Source organism: Lutra lutra, chromosome 4 (genome assembly GCF_902655055.1).
Source record: "Lutra lutra chromosome 4, mLutLut1.2, whole genome shotgun sequence".
Classification (NCBI taxonomy): Eukaryota; Metazoa; Chordata; class Mammalia; order Carnivora; family Mustelidae; genus Lutra; species Lutra lutra.
The window spans coordinates 118,918,547-118,938,367 of NC_062281.1; the positions used below are offsets into that span (position 1 = coordinate 118,918,547).

General features: G+C 37.9%; 1 protein-coding gene across 1 annotated transcript in view; it reads right to left on the reverse strand.

The window, feature by feature from the left end:
• BTBD8 (BTB domain containing 8) overlaps positions 1 to 19,821 on the reverse strand; it is a 109,445-nt gene that overhangs the window by 75,112 nt on the left and 14,512 nt on the right. Inside the window, 2 exon segments of the mRNA XM_047727669.1 lie at positions 148 to 265; positions 6,216 to 6,451. Of these exon segments, the coding sequence (XP_047583625.1) occupies positions 148 to 265; positions 6,216 to 6,451 (354 nt within the window).

Here is a 19,821-nt window from a genome sequence, read left to right on the forward strand (position 1 = left end):
CTCCCCTGTCACAGGTCTGCTAAGGCATCACCATGAAACCCCTGTGATTTTTGTGAATCAGCTTGAAAACCACTGTGCTAGGAAGAGAAAACCACCCGTATAAACTTCATTTTCACAACCAAGACACCAAATCACATGCCTATTTACCTGTGAGCTTTAAAACTTTTTCCATCAACATAAATATCAATATCTGGGCAACAGTGTTTCACGTAAAGTTTCAATAAATCTTCTCCTAATTCAGATGCAGGATCCAAGTCAAAATTATCTTTAAAAGAGATAAATGGTTTCTTTATTATAAATATCCAAAATGGTTTCTTCATTAGAAATATCCAAAAAACTTGTGTTTTAATATTAACTACAGGTTTTTCCACATAGTTATCTTGATTAGCTACTAAGAGAGAACAATTATAACTACAATATTTAACTGGTAAATTCAAGATAAAACAACATTAAAATCATCTATATCTTGCTTTGAAATATAAATTTCAACTTAATTTAAATATAAATAAACCTTTTAATATAGACTTGCAGTTAAATATAGTTAATATTATTACAAAATTATATACCAAAACTGAAGCCACTTCATGAATATCGGACACAGGAAACTAGAAAATTTTCCAATTTTGATACCCTTTTTCATTACCTAATTCCTTCCTATTCCTGTTTATGACTTTGTGGTGAAAATGACATTTGAACCAACAGATATTCAACTAAAAGCAATGGAATTTATGGGACACTTACTATGAGTTTAGTACTACATACAATATAGAAAAATTAAGAAAATAAATACTTTTAAAAGTATCTCTACTTCAAAAGATTCGCCATTCAGAAAGTGAAGAGTAAAATATAAAACATGTTCATATTAAAAAAATTACTATACTGTATTATCATAGCTTTGTCAGTCCAGAAACTTTAATTAGTACATCTGCTGAGAATCCGTCACTGGGGACAAATTCCCACCAACCAAATTTACACATTTATAAATTTATATATTTATAAACCACAATGTCATCATTGGCTCTAATACCAAAAGAGATCCAGAATCCAACCAGGACTCATTATCTCCATGGCTACCACCCCAGTCCAAGCCACCATCACCTCGCATCTAGATCTCTGCAATAACTTCCCAACACATCTACCACTTTTAAGCCCCACAGAGGCATGTTTTAAAAATGCAATATAAATCATAATCCATCTCAGTTCAAAGCCATATGGCTCTCTCCATTTTTTTAAATAGTAAAAGCCAAGGTCTTACAATGGCTTACCAGGCCACACAACATCCAGCTCCCTCACTATGCAGGTGGTTAGGGACCAGCCCGAGCTCTCCAACCCTGGAGGGGGGGCCACAGCTCTCCAAGGCATGCTGACAGGGTGAAGATTGTGACCAGGACTATTACCCAAATAACAGGATAACCCTTAGTGTCAGAATTGAATTGCTGTATACCCAATTGGTATTGGAGAATTAGTTGGTGTGGTGGAAAAAACACACATTTTGGTGTCAGAAGTGGGGCAATGGGAAAAAAAAAAAAAAAACCACATTAGAGAAACTCCAACCTCAATGTTCCTCAGGCTGAAGTCATCATTCCACTCTACCCTAATCTTGTTCTGCTTATACTCCATAAGCCTGCCAAACAGTACCCTCTAAACTCTCCAAAATGGCTTATAAGATGACCACATGTCTCAAGATGGTTTGCCTGGGACAGTCCCAGTTAATGCCTATTGCCCCGGAATAATTATTGGCCACAATAATAACTCTGCACTTTTCACTCTTTCAAAAGTATTCCAATTTGGACAATAAGAAATAAGGTCATCCTTTATACAAGGCTTTCAATGATCTGGCTTCTGCTTATATATCCAGGCTCATCTCTTACTTTGACCATTCTTGTCCCCTGCTCCACCCCAGTCCCACAACAAACTATTTTCAGCCTTCAAAATTTGCTATGTGCCTGAGCTTTCTCTGCCTCTAAGCATGTTGTCTTCTTTGTCTGGAACACTTCTCCCCTAAATTATTTTTGCCTATTTAACTTCTGCTTTTTTTCCCCTCTGAGATTCAACTAAACATCACTCCCTTCATGTGGCTTTGTCTGAATGCTAACTAGGTCCAAGTAAAATGTACTTATCTGTGTCCTCATCACACTCTGGGCTAATCCATCTGACTGTATCTCCTCCTAGACTGCAGGACACCAACACTATTTGTTTTGTTCACTCTTAAGCATTCAAAACCTAATGCAAAGTCAATATTCCATTTAAAAATGTGATAATTAGGGGGCACCTGACTGGCTCAGTCAGCAGAGCATGTGACTCTTGATCTTGGGGTTGTGATTTCAAGCCTCATGCTGGGTGTAGAGATTACATAAAAATAAAATCTTTTAAAAATATATGTAATAATTAGAATGGCATTCCAGGAACAAATAGGAAGTGCAAGAGCATAGAGCCCAGAAAATACAGTTCTTTGAGGGAAATACCAAATAATTCAGTAAGACTAGAGCTCAAGGGGTAGGAGGGTGTTGTGAAGAGAAACAGCAGCAGAATTCTAGGTAAGAGCCAGTACACAAATTCCCTTATGTCATGGGAAAGAACCTGGAATTTACATTAAGGCTATGGGAAACAACCAAAGAATTTTAATAAGGAGAGTACTATGATCACATCTGCAGTTTATATTGTTCTACACAGTATAAATGGAGGGTGGTACAATGAGAGGCCTGGCAACTAGCTGGGGTGCAAATGCTCAAGAAAAATTGCAAAGACCTGAAATCAAGAAATGGCAAGAGGGTAAAGGAGAGAAGTATTGGCTTAGTTGTTAAGCGTCTGCCTTTGGCTCTGGTCATGATCCCAGGGTCCTGGGATCGAGACCCACATTGGGCTCCCAACTCAGTGGGGAGCCTGCTTCTCCCTCTTCCACCCTCCCTGCTTGTGTTCCCTCTCACACACACTCACTCTCTCTGTCAAATAAATAAATACAATCTTAAAAAAAGGAGAGAAGTATTTTAAATATTTAAGAAAGGGGCACCTGGCAAGCTCAGTGCAAGAAGCATGAGACTCTTGATCTTAAGGTTTGAGTTCAAGCCAAATGTTGGGCATAGAGATTATTTAAATAAGTAAATGAACTTAACAAAATACTAAGGAGACAAATCAATAGATATAGTCATGAATATAATAAAGGATAAAAGAGTAACTGAGTAGAATGATAAGAGATAAAATTCACATCACAGAGCACTTAAGAACAGATTAGGATGGGAAGCAAATGATGAAGTCAGTCTGAGACAGATTAAATTTTGAGATATTAAAAGTATATTTAGACAGATATGTCTAGTCAGTGGTTGGATCCAAAACTCAAAAAAAGTGGAGAAAACCAATTAATGAAGGGGTAGAAAAATCATGTGCCAGTGAAGGAGACAGAGGAATGGCCAGGAAGGAAAATCAAGAGAGCGGAGGGCCATAGAACACAGGGAATTTCAAGGAAGGTGACACTGACAGTAGGAAAGCTTGCAAAGAAGTTAGTAAAATCCGGACAACAAGTGTCTGCTTAAATTGGTAAACATGTGGGTCTTTCATAGGGGAAAGGAGAAAGTAGTTAAAAAACAAGGACTTGAGGGGTAAATGAGGTCTTTTCACTTACATCTGCAACATGTTTGGCCACTTTTAATGGGCTGCTGTGGGGCTGTGGGAGAACTCTAGACAAGAGACAGGAAAAATGAATACTAAATATCAGCTTGGCCAACTGTGTGGCCTTGAGAAAGTCCCTTATACCCTCCTTAGAGTTCTCATCTATAAAAATCAGCCTCCAGCCACTTACTTATCAGAGTTGTCTGAGACTAAATGAGATAGACTATATGACTGTATCTACCTCAAAGCCTAGAATAGACACATTCACCATAGCTAGATGTTAACACACATACAACAAGGATTCTAAATCAGTTTGGTTTTTAAATCAGTTTGGTTATTATTATTATTGTTGTACTAAATATCAGTAATAAAATCTTTTAGTTAACAGATACTTTCACATACATTCAATTGTGCTACAATGCTTGTTTTGAAAATATCAGTTTGATCTAACACAATTGATATTTTAGGGAACAATCTGAACATGATGTGAAATTTTCATCTGCTTATGTGCATTTCACTTCCTTGCAGCTTATTCACAACAAACAGTAGGTCCCTGCAAAAAACTACACCCAGCTGAATGGAGCCATATCAGAATACATAAAACATACACAAACATCTTATACAGATACCTCAGTTAACCGCATGTTATAACCTACATCCTCCATATCTGGTGTTATAAATTTCCATCTGATTTTACATAACCAACTGTTAGGAGACCATTTTCTATGAAAATTTTTGTGTTTCTGTATGAGGCAGAGCATACTTTCTGGGCAGAGAATTGGAAAACTTGGATAAAGAATGAAAAAGAACAAACATGCCTTGGAGGCTAGAAATACTGTGAGGTTCCAGAAAGATTTACAGATATTCTTCCCCTCAAAACCATTTCTCTGTACTCCAGGGTTTTGAAGCTACCTTCCTCTCCCTTTACCAGGGAAGATTTATTTACATTCCAAAGTAAAGACCCCCTCCCTCCTACTCTATTTCCCTCTGTCTATTTTGATCAGATCTGCCAGTAGCCTATGAAAATCTCCTAATTTTAGTATTCCTCTCATATGGTGCATTACCACTTCACATGCAGGGTAACTTCAGGCCCTCACCACAGAACTTTGTGGGGACTGTGGGTTGGGAACTTGCACTATGATGCTCTATAAATAATAATTAAACCAGAGATCTTGAGTCTCCTGCTAGAATATCTACTATTACTGTATCTCTAGCTATATCATCTATGCTTATATCTATATTTATTCCTATGTCCTTAACATCCTCCTTCTGCCAATTCACAACAGTTCACAAGCTGCAACCCTTCTTTCTTTTTTTTTTTTTAATACATAATACATATAATGTATTATTAGCCCCAGGGGTACAGGTCTGTGAATCACCAGGTTTATATACTTCACAGTGCTCACCATAGCACATACCTTCCCCAATGTCCATAACCCCACCACCCTCTCCCTTCCCCCCACCCCCCGCAACCCTCAGTTTGTTTTGTGAAAATAAGAGTCTCTTATGGTTTGTCTCCCTCCCGATCCCATCTTGTTTCATTTATTCTTTTCCTACCTGCCAAACCCCACATGTTGCATCTCAACTACCTCATATCAGGGAGATCATATGATAATTGTCTTTCTCTGACTGACTTATTTCGCTAAGCATAATACCCTCTAGTTCCATCCATGTCATCCAACTGGCAAAATTTCATTTCTTTTGATGGCTGCATAGTATTCTATTTTTTATATATATATATATATATATATATATATATATATATATATATATATATATATCACCTCTTCTTTATCCATTCACCTGTTCATGGACATCTAGGTTCTTTCCATAGTTTGGCTATTGTAGAGATTTCTGCTATAAGCATTTGGGTGCATGTACCCCTTCAGATCACTCTATTTGTATCTTTAGGGTAAATACCCAGTAGTGTGATTGCTGGGTCATAGGGTAGCTCTATTTTCAACTTTTTGAGGAACCTCCATGCTGTTTTCCAGAGTGGTTGCACCAGCTGCTGCAACCCTTCTGGCACTATCTTCAACAAGCAAATTCAATTTCTTTTTCAAGGTCAACTACCATATTTATTGTAGTATTTATGTATTTCTTAACAATTCAATGTGTAAAACCAGACCATTTTTATTAGATTCTTATCTTTTTAAAATGTATCACAACAAAATTGTAATTTTTTTGTGTCATAACAAAAAATAATGGTGATTTTTATGCTGCATGTTGTTTTTAAGTAATACATATATTGTGTTATAACAGAACTGAATCTATAGTCTGCTAAAGTTTTTATTGGTTTGGACTAGAATAAGGATGATGATGACATGTGGAGGCTTAAGAGGAGAATTGTGAATTTATTCATAATAACCCCATCTCCAGTTATTTGGGAAAACTAGGAGTTGACTATAGTATTACTTTCACTTACCCATAAAAAATTTACTTTCACTTACTTTTATTATATTTACTTTCATTTACTTTTATTTCATTTACCTATAAAAAAGAAATCAGTAGAATTGATTTTTGAAGTATGTTTTTCTCCAATTGTATCAGAATATAGTTACTTTCATGGCATTAAAATTTTATAAAAATCCACCAAAAAACTGCCTTACCAGTGGAAATTAAATTGTCTTCTCCATCACTGATATCCTCAGGAACTGCATGCTTCAGAAGAGAACAAGGAGATGACTTTTTATCTAAGAACTCTACAGATGATCTTCCATCATTATCAGTGTACTTTCCACAAGTGAAGTCCTGTTTCTTTTGTGGTACGCTCCTCTCTACTATCTTTTTCCTAAGAATTTCCTCTTCATAGTTTTTTAGGCTTCTATTTGATGAATATACAATCCTAAAAGAAAATGTAAAATATTAATGAAAATAATGGTGGTGATTCTTCAAAGCTAGTTTCCCAAGTTCTGCTTCCATATAATACAACTACATAATTTTATTTTCTTAAGATTTTATTTACTTATTTGACACAGAGAGAGAGATCACAAGTAGGCAGAGAGGCAGGCAGAGAGGGGAGGGGGAAGCAGGCTCTCCACTGAGCAGAGAGCCCGATGCAGGACTCGATCCCAGGACCCTGAGATCATGACCTGAGCCGAAGGCAGAGGATTAACCCACTGAGTCACCCAGGCACACCTCAACTACATAATTTTAAAACCACTTTTAGATGAAGTAACTGGAAAAATATCTCAAAGAGCAGAGCATTTTAAAAGTAGTCTATGAAATATTTTAATGTTAGAAAGGAATATATACAAGGCCATCAAACTAGATAACCTAGATAAAATGGACAATTCCTAGAAAGACACACACTACCAAACCTGACTTAAGGAGAAAGAGTATGTGAGCAGACCTATATGAACCACAGATATTGAATTAGCAGTCAAAAACTTCCCCCAAAATAAATCCAGGACCAGGAAGCTTCACTAGTGAACCTACCAAATGCTTAAAGAAATAACACCAATCCTTCACAAACTTTTCTAAAAAACAGAAAGCAGGAACACTTCCTAACTCATTCTGAGGCCACTATTATTCTGATACAAAAGCAAATAAAGACACCAAAAGAAAAGAAAACCATAGACTAATATTCCTTATTAATATAGATGAAAAAACTCCTTAGCAAAGTAACAGCAAACTGAATCTAGCAACATGTAAAAAGGATTATAAACCATGACCAACTGGGTTTTATCTCAGGAATTCAAGGGTAAATAAACAAACGAAAATCAATGTTATACATCGCATGCTATTGTCTGCATGTTTGTAGAACCTCAAAATTTGTATGTTGAAACCTAATGCCCAATGTGATACTTGGTAGGAGGTGAGGCCTTTGAGAGGTAACTCAGATGAAGCCCTCACAAATAGGATTAGTGCCCTTATAAAAGAGACTCCAAAAAGATCACTCACCTCCTTCCACCATGTGAGGACACAGTGAGAAGTCAGCATCTACAACCCTGAACAGGGTCTTCATCAAAACCTACCATGCTGGCACTCTGGTCTTGGACTTCCACCCTCAGAACTGTGAGAAATAAATGTTGTTTATAAGCCACCCAGTCTGTAGTATTTTTTTTAGAGCAGCCCAAAGACATCATAAAACCTTGTCAATTTAGTTCTCTTAGCAGGACTAAGTCAGCATATCAACAGGACAAAAAATACACGATCACCTCAATAGATGCAGAAAAAGAATTTAACAAAATCCAACACCCTGTCAGGAAGAAACACTCAACGAACTTGGAATAGAAGGAATGCCCTCAACCTGATAAAGAACATCTATGAAAAACCCGCAGCTAACATCATATTTAATGGTACAAGATGGAAAACTTTCCTTTTAAGATCAGAAAGGATGCCTGCCTATTCTCATTACTTCTATTCAACGTTTAACTGGAGGCTCTAGCCGGGGATTAGGCAAGAAATAGAAATAAAAGGCATCTGGACTGGAAAGGAATAAGCAAAGCTATCTCTATTTACAAGTAACAAACTCGTATATAGAAATCCCTGGAAATCCAACCCAAAACCTATTTGTTACATAAGTTCTACAAGGTTGCAGGATACAAGATCAATATGCAAAAATCAACTGTATTTCTAAATACTAGAAATCAGCAGTTTAAAACAAAATTAGAAAATAGTAGTATTTACAATAACATCAAAAAAATAAAATACTTAAGAATATATTTCACAAAAAAGCGTAAGACTTGGGGCATCTGGGTAGCTCAGTGGGTTAAAGCCTCTACGTTTGGCTCAAGTCATGATCCCAGGGTCCTGGAATCGAGCCCCGCATTGGGATCTCTGCTCAGCGGGGAACCTGCTCCCCTGCACCCCCCACCCCAGGCCTATCTGCCTACTTGTGATCTCTGTCAAATAAATAAATAAAAATTTTTTTTAAAAAGCATAAGACTTGTATATTCAAAAGCTATAAAAAACAAAGCTGAAAGCAATTTTATAAAGGCAAACACATTTTAGATGATTTAAGAGTGTTAAGATAGCAATACTCTCTGAATTGCTCTACAGATTTGATTCAATGCAGTATCTATCAAAACTCAACTACTTTGCTGCAGAAACCAAAAAAGTCAGTCCTCAAATTCAAACCGAAATGCAAGGCACCCAGAATAGTCAAAACAACCTTGACAAAGAACAAAGATGGAGGATTCACACTTCCCAAATTCTAAGCTTCCTACAAATCTATAGTCATCTGTACTATGTGGTACTGGCACAGGGATAAACATAGATTAGAGGAAGAGAACTAAGTGTCTACAACTACATATACAGGCATTGGACAACAGTGTTGTGATATTGTGATTTATAACATGAAATATATATTTGGTCTTTGTCCACTGTTCCTGGCACATATCTCCTAAAACCCTTGTAATTTCCCATGCAAGAGTTATAGAGACATTTTTGCTATAATACTTAGCTTTGTTCCCAGTTCCTGAAATAGCACCAGAGGGCTAGAAGTGGAATGGAAGGCTTTTCTTATCCATAACAAGCCCTTTGAACCACAGCAGAGTTTACATTAATGAGCTAGGTGACATTTGGAAAGTTCCCAAGGACAGGGGCTGGTTGGCAAGAGTTTGAATTAATTATCAACGGCCAATGATTTCATCCACCATGCCTATGTAATAAAGCCTCCATAAAAACCCTAAAGGATGGGATTGAGTGAACCTCTGGGTTGGGGAACACATGGAGGAGCTGGGAGAATGGTGCACCCAGAAAGTGCATGGGAGTTCCACACCCCTCTCCACATACTCACCCTTTCCATCTCTTCCATCTGGCTGTTTTTGTTTTTGTTTTTTTTTTAAGACTTTGTTTATTTGAGAGAGAGAGAGAGAATAAGAGAGAGAGAGTGTGTGAGCGGAGAGGTCAGAGGGAGAAGCAGATGCCCCACTGAGCAGGGAGACCGACGTGGTACTTGATTCCAGGACTCCAGGATTATGACCTGAGTTGAAGGCAGTTGCCCAATCAACTGACCAACCCGGGCACCCTCCCCCACAATCTGGCTGTCCTTAAGTTACATCCTTTTATAGTCAATCAGCAATCTAGTAAGTAAAATCTTTTCCTGAGTTCTGTGAGCTCTGTGTTCTAACAAATTAACTGAACCTGAGAAAGGAGTCATGGGAACATTCAATTCACAGCTTTTGGGCAGAAGCACAGGGAACACCCTGGACTTGCAACTGGCATCTGAAAAGGGTTTGGGGCAGTCTTATGGGACTGAACCTTAACCTGTGGGATCTAATAATATCTCCAGGTAGTGTCAGAATTGAATTAAGTGGGTAGAACACCCAGCTGGTATCTGGAGAACCTCAGAGAATTGCTTGGTGTGGAGGAAAACTCCCACACATTTGGTGACCAGGACAGAAGTGAATTATTCTATGAGTAGAGTATTAAAAGTAAACACACAGTATGTTTTTCCTTTACAGGTGTCCAGAAAATCCAACAGCAAAAGAACAGTCTCTTCAAAAGACGATGCTGAGACAACTGGATATCCAAATACAAAAGAACAAAGCTGGATACTAGCCTCACAATACATACAAAAATTAATCCAGTATAGGTGAAAGATCTAAATGTAAGAACTAAAAAAGTATACATGGGTATAAATCTTCATTACCTTGGATTAGGCAATGGTTTTTTACACATAACATCAAAAGTACAAGTAACGAAAAAAAAAAAGAAAGAAAGAAAGTGAAAATCATAGAAACTATAAACTTTTGTACTTTCAAAGACACTATGAAGAAAGTTAAAAGACAACTCACAGAATGGGAGAAACTGTTTGCAAATCACACCTGATAAAGAGACTTATATCTAGAACAAATAAAGAATTTTAAAATCCTTTTACATAGAACAAAATTCTTTTTTTTTTAAGATTTTATTCATTTATTTGACAGAGAGAAAGCACAAGTAGGCAGAGAGGCAGACAGAGAGAGAGAGGAGGAAGTGGGCACCCTGCCAAGCAGAGAGCCCCATGTGGGACTCAATCCCAGGACTCTGAAATCATGACCTGAGCCACTTAGGCGCCCACAAAAATTCTTTTTTGAAAATGGTTTTATTTATTTGAGAGAGAGATAGAAAGCGCATGCAGATACACAAGAGAGAACATGAACAGGGGTTAGGGTAGAGAGAGAAGCAGACTCCCCATGGAGTAAGGAGCCCAATGCAGGGCTCAATCCCAGGACCCTGTGATCATGACCTGAGCCAAAGGCAGACTCTTAACCCACTGAGCCTCCTAGGTGCCCCAGAATAAAATTCATATATAGAGACTATGTACAGAATATCAAATATATAAAAATTTAAAAATGTAAACAATTTAATAATATAAAGACAAATGACCCAACTTAAAATGGGCAAAGAATATGAATAGAGTTTACCAAAGAAGATATATAATAGCCAATATGCACATAAAAAGATACTCAACATCAATAGCCATCAGAGAAATACAAATCAAAATCACAATGAGATACCACTTCACACCCACTATGGTGACTATAATCAAAATGACAGATAATAACAAGTGTTGTCAAGAATGTAGAGAAACTGGAATCCTCATACATGCTGGCAGGAATGTAAAACGGTATAGCCTTTTTAGAAAGAGTCTGACATTTCCTCAAAAGTTTACCATATGACCCCAGAAATTTCACTTCTAGGTATATAAGACAAGGGAAAGGAAAACATATGTTCCCATAAAAATCAGTACATGAATGTTCACAGTAGAATTATCCATAACTGCCAAAAAGTCAAAACAACCCAAATGTCTATCAGCTGATGAATGGATAAACAAAATATGGTATATCCATATGCACAGAAGAGATTTAACATAGCAGCCCTGACTACTATCTTTTTTTTTTAAGATTTTATTTATTTATTTGACAGACAGAGATCACAAGCAGACAGAGAGGCAGGCAGAGAGAGAGAGAGAGGGAGGAGGCTCCCTGCTGAGCAGAGAGACCAACGTGGGACTCGATCCCAGGACCCTGAGATCATGACCTGAGCTGAAGGCAGAAGCTTAACCCACTGATCCACCCAAGTGCCCCTGACTACTATCTTTTTTTTTTTTAAGATTTTATTTATTTGACAGAGAGAGAGAGAGATCACAAGTAGACAGAGAGGCAGGCAGAGAGAGAGAGGGAAGCAGGCTCCCTGCTGAGCAGAGAGACCAATGCAGGGCTCGATCCCAGGACCCTGAGATCATGACCTGAGCCAAAGGCAGAGGCTTTAACCCACTGAGCCACCCAAGCGCCCCCTGACTACTATCTTTTAAAAGACTTTATTATAAGGTTGGCCCTTGGCTGGTATCTGGGAAAATGATTTCAGGAGTGTTCCTGGCATTCTATAAATGACAAGCATGTTTCATTGTACCCAAACTATTTATACAAAGAGTTATACAAATAATATGGTTTATGCTTAACACCTGCTTTCCTTCTAGGGGTCTGGAATATGGATGCACAATAGACACTGGGTGCCTACATGACAAGCACCTAGTAAAAACCCTGGGCACTGAGCTTCTAATGAGCTCCCCTGGTTGGCAACATTTCAGAAGTGTTGTCATAACTCATTACTAGGAGAATTAAGCATGTCCTGTGTGACTCCACTGGAGAAGACTCTTGGAAGTTTGTGCCTAGTTTCCTATGGACTTCACTTCACATGCCTTTTCTCTTTATTTCTTTTGTAGCAAATCACAGCCTAGAATATGACTATATGCTAAGTCTTAGACTCCTAACAAATCAACAAACCTGAGGATGGCCATGATGACTCTTTATCCATCATACAATGAAATATTCGGCCATGAAAACAAATGAAGAACTGATAAACACTACAACATCAATGAACCTTGAAAATATCACACTAAGTTTAAAAAGCAGGACATAAAAGAACATATAGTACATGATTCCATTTATATAAAATGCCCAGAATAGGCAAAACCATAAAAACAAAAATTAGATTATTGGTTGCCAGGAACTGGGGGAGGAGAGAGTGGGAAGTGACTGCTGGGGGCATGAAACTTCTTTTTAAGATGGTGAAAATATTCTAGAATTGGAGACTAGTGGTAGTTGCAAAACACTGTAAATATACTAAAATGACTGAATTATACAGTTTAGAAGGGTGAATTTTAAGGTGTGTGAATTATATCTCAGTTTTTAAAAGACTGAGAATAGAAGGAGAGGAACTAGAGACAGTGTAATAGATAACTCTTGAGCTTTAATATAAAAGGGTGCAGAGCATTAGAGTACTAGCTGGTAGAATATTAGATGGAAGGCAAATGAAGTCAGGAAAGCCTTCTGTTATTTTTAAAGTGGGAATAAAATTTCATGTTTATATACCAATGAGAAGATTCAAAAGAAAAAAAAAAGAAACTTCTTTCAGGAAAGTGAAAAGTGCTGGAGCAATGTCCCTCGATAGAAGAAAAGAGATAGGGTGAAAATGGCTTTAGTGGAGGGAATGGTTTTAGAAGCACTGACAGTTCATCAATAGTTACAGGGGAAAAGACAAACCATATAGTGTAAATGCAACTAAATGAATAGATGTGGGAACAGTTTGTGAAAGTTCTAATTGCTTCGATTTTCTCAGTGAAATATAAGGAAAGGTCATCAAGTGAGAATGAAGATGGGGTAAGAACAGCTGAAGGTTCAACAAAAAGGAGATATAAAATTATCTAGGAGAGAAGGAGAGCAAATGGGACTAGGGAAATAATGTATGACGGCATACAGTATGACTGACAGCACTAAGTGCCTACTTGAGGTTCATGGCCATGATTTAAAGTGAGATCAATGGAAGAATAAACATTGTTAAAATGTCTATACTGCCTAGAGCAATCTATACTTTTAATGCCATTCTGATCAAAATTCCACTGGAATTTTTCAAAGAGCTGGAGCAAATAATCCTAAAATTTGTATAGAATCAGAAGAGACCCCGAATTGCTAAGGAAATATTGAAAAAGAAAAACAAAACTGGAGGCATCACGTTGCCTGATTTCAAGCTTTACTATAAAGCTGTGATCACCAAGACAGCATGGTACTGGCATAAAAACAGACACATACACCAGTGGAACAGAGTAGAGAGCCCAGATATGGACCCTCACCTCTATGGTCAAATAATCTTTGACAAAACAGGAAAAAATATAGAGCGGAAAAAAGACAGTCTCTTCAAAAAATGGTGCTGGGAAAATTGGACAGCTATATGTAGAGTAATGAAACTCGACCATTCTCTTACACCATAAACAAAGATAAACTCGAAATGGATAAAAGACCTCAACGTGAGACAGGAACCCATCAGAATCATAGAGGAAAACATAGGCAGTTATCTCTTTGATATCAGCCACAGCAACTTCTTTCAAGATATGTCTCCAAAGGCAAAGGAAACAAAAGTGAAAATGAACTTTTGGGACTTCATCAAGATCAAAAGCTTCTGCACAGCAAAGGAAATAGTCAACAAAACAAAGAGGCAACCCACGGAATGGGAGAAGATATTTGCAAATGACAGTACAGACAAAAGGCTGATATCCAGGATCTATAAAGAACTTCTCAAACTCAACACGCACAGAACAGATAATCATGTCAAAAAATGGGCAGAAGACATGAACAGACACTTCTCCAATGAAGACATACAAATGGCTATCAGACACATGAAAAAATGTTCATCATCACTAGCCATCAGGGAGATTCAAATCAAAACCACATTGAGATACCACCTTACACCAGTTAGAATGGCCAAAATCAACAAGACACTTAACAACAAGTGTTGGAGAGAATATGGAGACAGGGGAACCCTCTTACACTGTTGGTGGGAATGGAAGTTCGTGCAGCCAATTTGGAGAACAGTGTGGAGATTCCTTAAGAAATTAAAAATAGAGCTTCCCCATGACCCTGCAATTGCACTACTCAGTATTTACCCCAAAGATACAGATGTAGTGAAAAGAAGGGCCATCTGTACCCCAATGTTCATAGCAGCAATGGCCACTGCCTCCATCAGAAAGTATGAATACCCAACTTTTTTATCAACATGGATGGGACTGGAAGAGATTATGCTGAGTGAAGTAAGTCAAGCAGAGAGGGTCAATTATCATATGGTTTCACTTATTTGTGGAACATAAGAAATAACACAGAGGACATGGGGAGATGGAGAGGAGAAGGGTGTTGAGGGAAATTGGAGGGGGAGATGAACCATGAGAGTCTATGGACTCTGAAAAACAATCTGAGGGTTTTGAAGGGGCGGGGGGTGGGAGGTTGGGTGGGCCTGGTGGTGAGTATTATGGAGGGCACGTATTGCATGGAGCACTGGGTGTGGTGCATAAACGATGAATTCTGTTACACTAAAAAGAAATTTAAAAAATTAAAAATTAAAAAAAAATAAAGTGAGATCAAATAGCATGTGTTTTTCTCCTGCCATTTAATTGTGTGAATGCAGGAGTGAAGTAGTTAAACAGTTGGATTTAAGGTTGGGGCTTTGCTGTGCATATAAGATAAATTCAGAGGGGACAAGGGAAAAGAAGCTGTATGTAAAGGAAGTGATATAATGATAGATAAAAATATTTAAACTAAGTAAGGATAGAAATAAGGATATAAAGAGGATAAAAGACAATAAAACTGTGGTAAGAGTCATTGCAGGTCCTGATGAATATCAGTAAGTTACTAGATTTGGGAGTTTTATAGGAGTGAGGTAGAGAGATGGGAAGTAGAAGTTAGAAGTTGAAATGTCTGGAATCAAGATTATGGAGGATTGCAGTTATTGATAATGACATGATTTAGGATTTGACATGGTAGTGAGGTAGCATGGAGAACAAGATTACTGGAAGACAAGAATTAAAGGAACCAAGAGGCCACGGTATTGGAAACATGACCTATGTTGCAATTTTAATTACCAAGAGTTACATTCAAGAGCAACTGAGCACATGTCTCCCATGGATACAACTAGATAACACCCACATCTGTGTAATAACTGAGTAAACAAAGTGAAGACTGGTAGAACAGACTCTCCACAGCTAAATGTAGAGAAGAGACCCATCAAAAAGGGCAGGAAGGGCAGAGATGCTGTCAGGAGCCAATGGCCCTCGGGACTGTCTATGTGAGAGAGGGATGCCATGGGTGTGAAGAGGATTAGACACTGGTCATGGGGTAGCCACATGGGAAAGATGATCCCCATTACATTTGGCTTTGAAAACCATATCTACTTAACAATCAGTGGGGCTTAACATCTGGAACCTTAAAAAATCAGTAGGCAGAGCTCTGGGATAGCCAGAAGCCCCCTTCTTTAGGGAGCAAGCACAACAAACGGCCAGGAGAAATACAGCATAAAAGCAGGAGTTTGTGCATCTAGGGTATATGGAAAGGGGATTTATTTACTAATCTCAAGAGTGTGTGCTGGAGAAGCAGGGATCTTAGGGAACTTCTCCAAGAACAAACAGCTGCTCAGGACCATTTCCCTCCCCCACACTAATGCCTAGATACACAGGCACCTGCGGGAATAAGCAGAGCATGTACACTCTCCACGTATATGCTAAAGCATGCTCCACACGCTCATTCTCCTGCAGAAATGCCCTCTGCATCACAGCCTCGGCAGGACTTTTCCCCAGGGGCTGTAGACCCCGACCCACAACTGACTGACACAGACCTACTCACACCCATCCCTCAATCTGATGCAGACCTGCCCCATTGAATACATCCTTGGTTGAAGCCCATCCAAAGCAGTGCCATAATTCTGGCAGTGTGCAAGCCACTGACAGAAGCCAGCAACACTTCAATGTGACTCCTGCCCTAGCAGATGGGAAATTAACAACACACACCAATCCTAAATGCAGCCCCAGGAGTGGGCTGGGGACAGACATCAGGTCTCACTTCAGGCCCCACCCACCAATGAAAGCTTCTCAGGAGACAATATGGGGAAAAACCCTGTGGCTCCCTGCCATTGTATCTCTGGCAAATGGCTGGTCTGACTCAGTTAAGCCCAAGGAAGCCCCAGACAGGCCCACTAACAACAAAGGGACCAAATTCTGCTCACAACAAGCAAAGAGAGCCACTGCAGACAACTAGACTGAAGGTAAATGTGGTTCAGCAACAACACTAGGGTACACTCACCACATATAAAAGATATCTCTGAAGAGCCAGGCTCTGGTGAACAGGAGACACAGCACAATAGGGCACTATAAGACCTCTTCATTATAAGACCACTACTTTCATGAGGAGAAGAGATAGCTGACTTTTCTAACACATAGAAACAGATACAGAGAGTTAGATAAAATGAGGAGACAGGGGAATATGTACACATGAAAGAACAGGACAAAATCACAGCAGGAGACCTAAACAAAATGGAGATTAATATGTCTGATAGAGAATTTACAGTAATTGTCATGAACATACTCACTGGACTTGAGGAAAGAGTGGAGGACCTCAGTGAGACACTTACCAAAGACAGAGTAAATATGGAAAAGAACCAATCACAGATGAAGAACTCAGTAACTGAAATTAAAAATATACTAGAGAGAATAAATAGCAGACTAGATGAAGCAAAAAAATGGATGAGTGACTTGGAGGCCAGAGTAATGGAAAGCAATCAAGCTAAAAAGGAGAGAGAAAAATAGTAATAAAAGAATCAAAATAGACTACAGGAACCCTGCAACACCACCAAATATAATAACATTTGCATTACAGGGATCCAAAAAGAAGAAGAGTCAGAAAAGGGAGCAGAAAATTTATCTGAAAAATAATGCCTGAAAACTTACTGAATCTAGGGAAGGAAACAGAAATCCAGATCCAGGAGCAAAGACAATACCCAATAAAATCAACCCATGGAGATCCACACCAAGACACACAGTCATTAAAATGGTGAAAAGTGGTTATAAAGAATTTTAAAAGCAGAAAGAGAAAAGAAAACAGTTACATACAAGGGAAAACCCAGTAAGGCTATAAACTTTTCAGCAGAAACTTTGCAAACCAGAAGAAAATGGCATGATATATTCAATGTGCTGAAAGGAAAAAAATTTGCAGCCAAGAATACTCTATCCACCAAGGCTATCATTGACAATTGAAAAAGAGATCAAGAGTTCCCAGACAAACAAATGTTAAAGGAATTCATCACCACTAAACCAGCTCTATAAAAAATTTTAAAGGTAACTCCTTCAGTGGAAAGAAAAGACCACAAATAGTTGTTAAAAAAAAAAAAAAAGTCCAGAATACAAAAGCAGTAAAATTAAGTTTATCTACTAAAATCAGTCAAGGGATTCCTAAAATAGAAGGATGTAAAATATGATACCATATACCTAAAATGTGTCAGGGCTAGGGGGAGGGGAGTTAAGAATGTGTTCAAACTTAAGGAACCATCAAGGTAATACAGACTGCTGTATGTGTAAGATAACATACATAAACCTAATGATAACCACAAACTAAAACCAGTAATATATATCAAAAAATAAAGAGAAAGGAATCCAAGTATATGGCTAAAGAAAGCCAGCAAACTGTAAGAGAAGAGAGTAAGAAAGGAAGAGAAGAACTACAAAAACAACCATTAGAAGTAACAAAATGGCAATAAGTCCATACCTTTCAACAGTTACTTTGAATGAAAATGCATTAAATGCTCCAATCAGAAGACAAAGGGTGACAGAACAGATAAAAAAGCAGGAACCATCTATATGCTGCCTACAAGAGACTCATTTCACACTAAAGATACATGGAGATTGAAATTAAGGGATGGAAAAACAATCACCATGCAAATGGTAGTGAAAAGAAAGCCACAGGAGCAATACTTATATTGGACAAAATAGACTTTAAAACAAAGACTGAGAGACTTCAAAACAAAGAGACAGAGAAGGACACTATATAATCATAAAGGGAACAATCCAACAAGCAGATATAAAATAATTGTACATATTTATGCACCCAAAATGGGAGCACCCAAATATATAACACAGTTAATAATAAACATAAAGGAAGTAACCAATAATAATACGATAATAACAAAGAACTTCAATACGCCACTTAACATCAATGGGCAGATGATCCAAACAGAATCAACAAGGAAACACTGAACCAGTTGGATCTAACAGATATAGTCAGAACAATCCATCCTAAAACAGGAGAATACAATTATCTTTTCAAAGATTTTTTTTTTTTTACAGAGATCACAAGTAGGCAGAGAGAGAGGAGGAAGCAGGCTCCCCATTGACCAGAGAGCAGGATGTGGGACTCAATCCCAGGACCTTGATCCCAGGACCTGAGCTTTAACCCACTGAGCCACTGAGGCACCCCTACAAATTCTCTTCAAATGCAAACACAGCACTCTCCAGTACAGATCACATGTTAGGCCACGTAACAAATCTCAACAAACTTAAAAAGATCAAAGCCATGCCATACATCTTTTCCAATCACAATGCTATGAAACTAGCAATCAACCATAAGAAAAAAATCTGAAAAGAACACACATACATGGAGGTTAAATAACATGTTAAAAAAAAATGAATGGATTAACCCAGAAATCAAAGAGGGAAAACAAATACATGGAGACAAAGAAAATGAAAACAACAATGGTTCAAAATCTTTGGGATGCAGCAAAAAAGCCCTAAGGGTCAACACTGCAGCAATTTAGGCCTACCTCAAAAACAGTAAAAATCTCAAATAAACAACCTAATGTAACACCAAAGCTAGAAAAACAAAACAAAACAAAGCCAGAAGGAAAGAAATAAAGATTAGAGCAGAAATAAGTGAAATAGAAACCAAAAACAATAGAATATATCAATGAAACCAGGAGATGATACTTTGAAAAGGTCAACAAAAATGATAAACTTTAATCTAAACTCATAAAAAAGGAGAGAGCGTGAAGACACAAACATCAAAAATGAAAGAGGAGAAATAATAATCAACACCACAGAAACACAAAGGATTATAAGATTATAAGAGAATATTATGAAAAATCATATGCCAATAAACTAGACAAGAAGAGATGTATAAATTCCTAGAAATATATAATCACCCAAAACTGAATCAGAAGAAATAGAAAATTTGAACAGGCCAATCACCAGCAATGAAATTAAATCAGTAAAAAAAACAAAAACAAAAAACAAAAACAAAAAAAAAAAACTCCCAACAAACAAAAGTCTAGGACCAGACAGCTTCACAGGTGAATTCCAACAAACATTTAAAGAAGAGTTAATACCTATTCTTCTCCAGCACCTAGGTGGCTCAGTCCATTAAGTGTCTGCCTTTGACTCAGTTCCTGATCTCAGTGTCCTGGGATCAAGCCCAG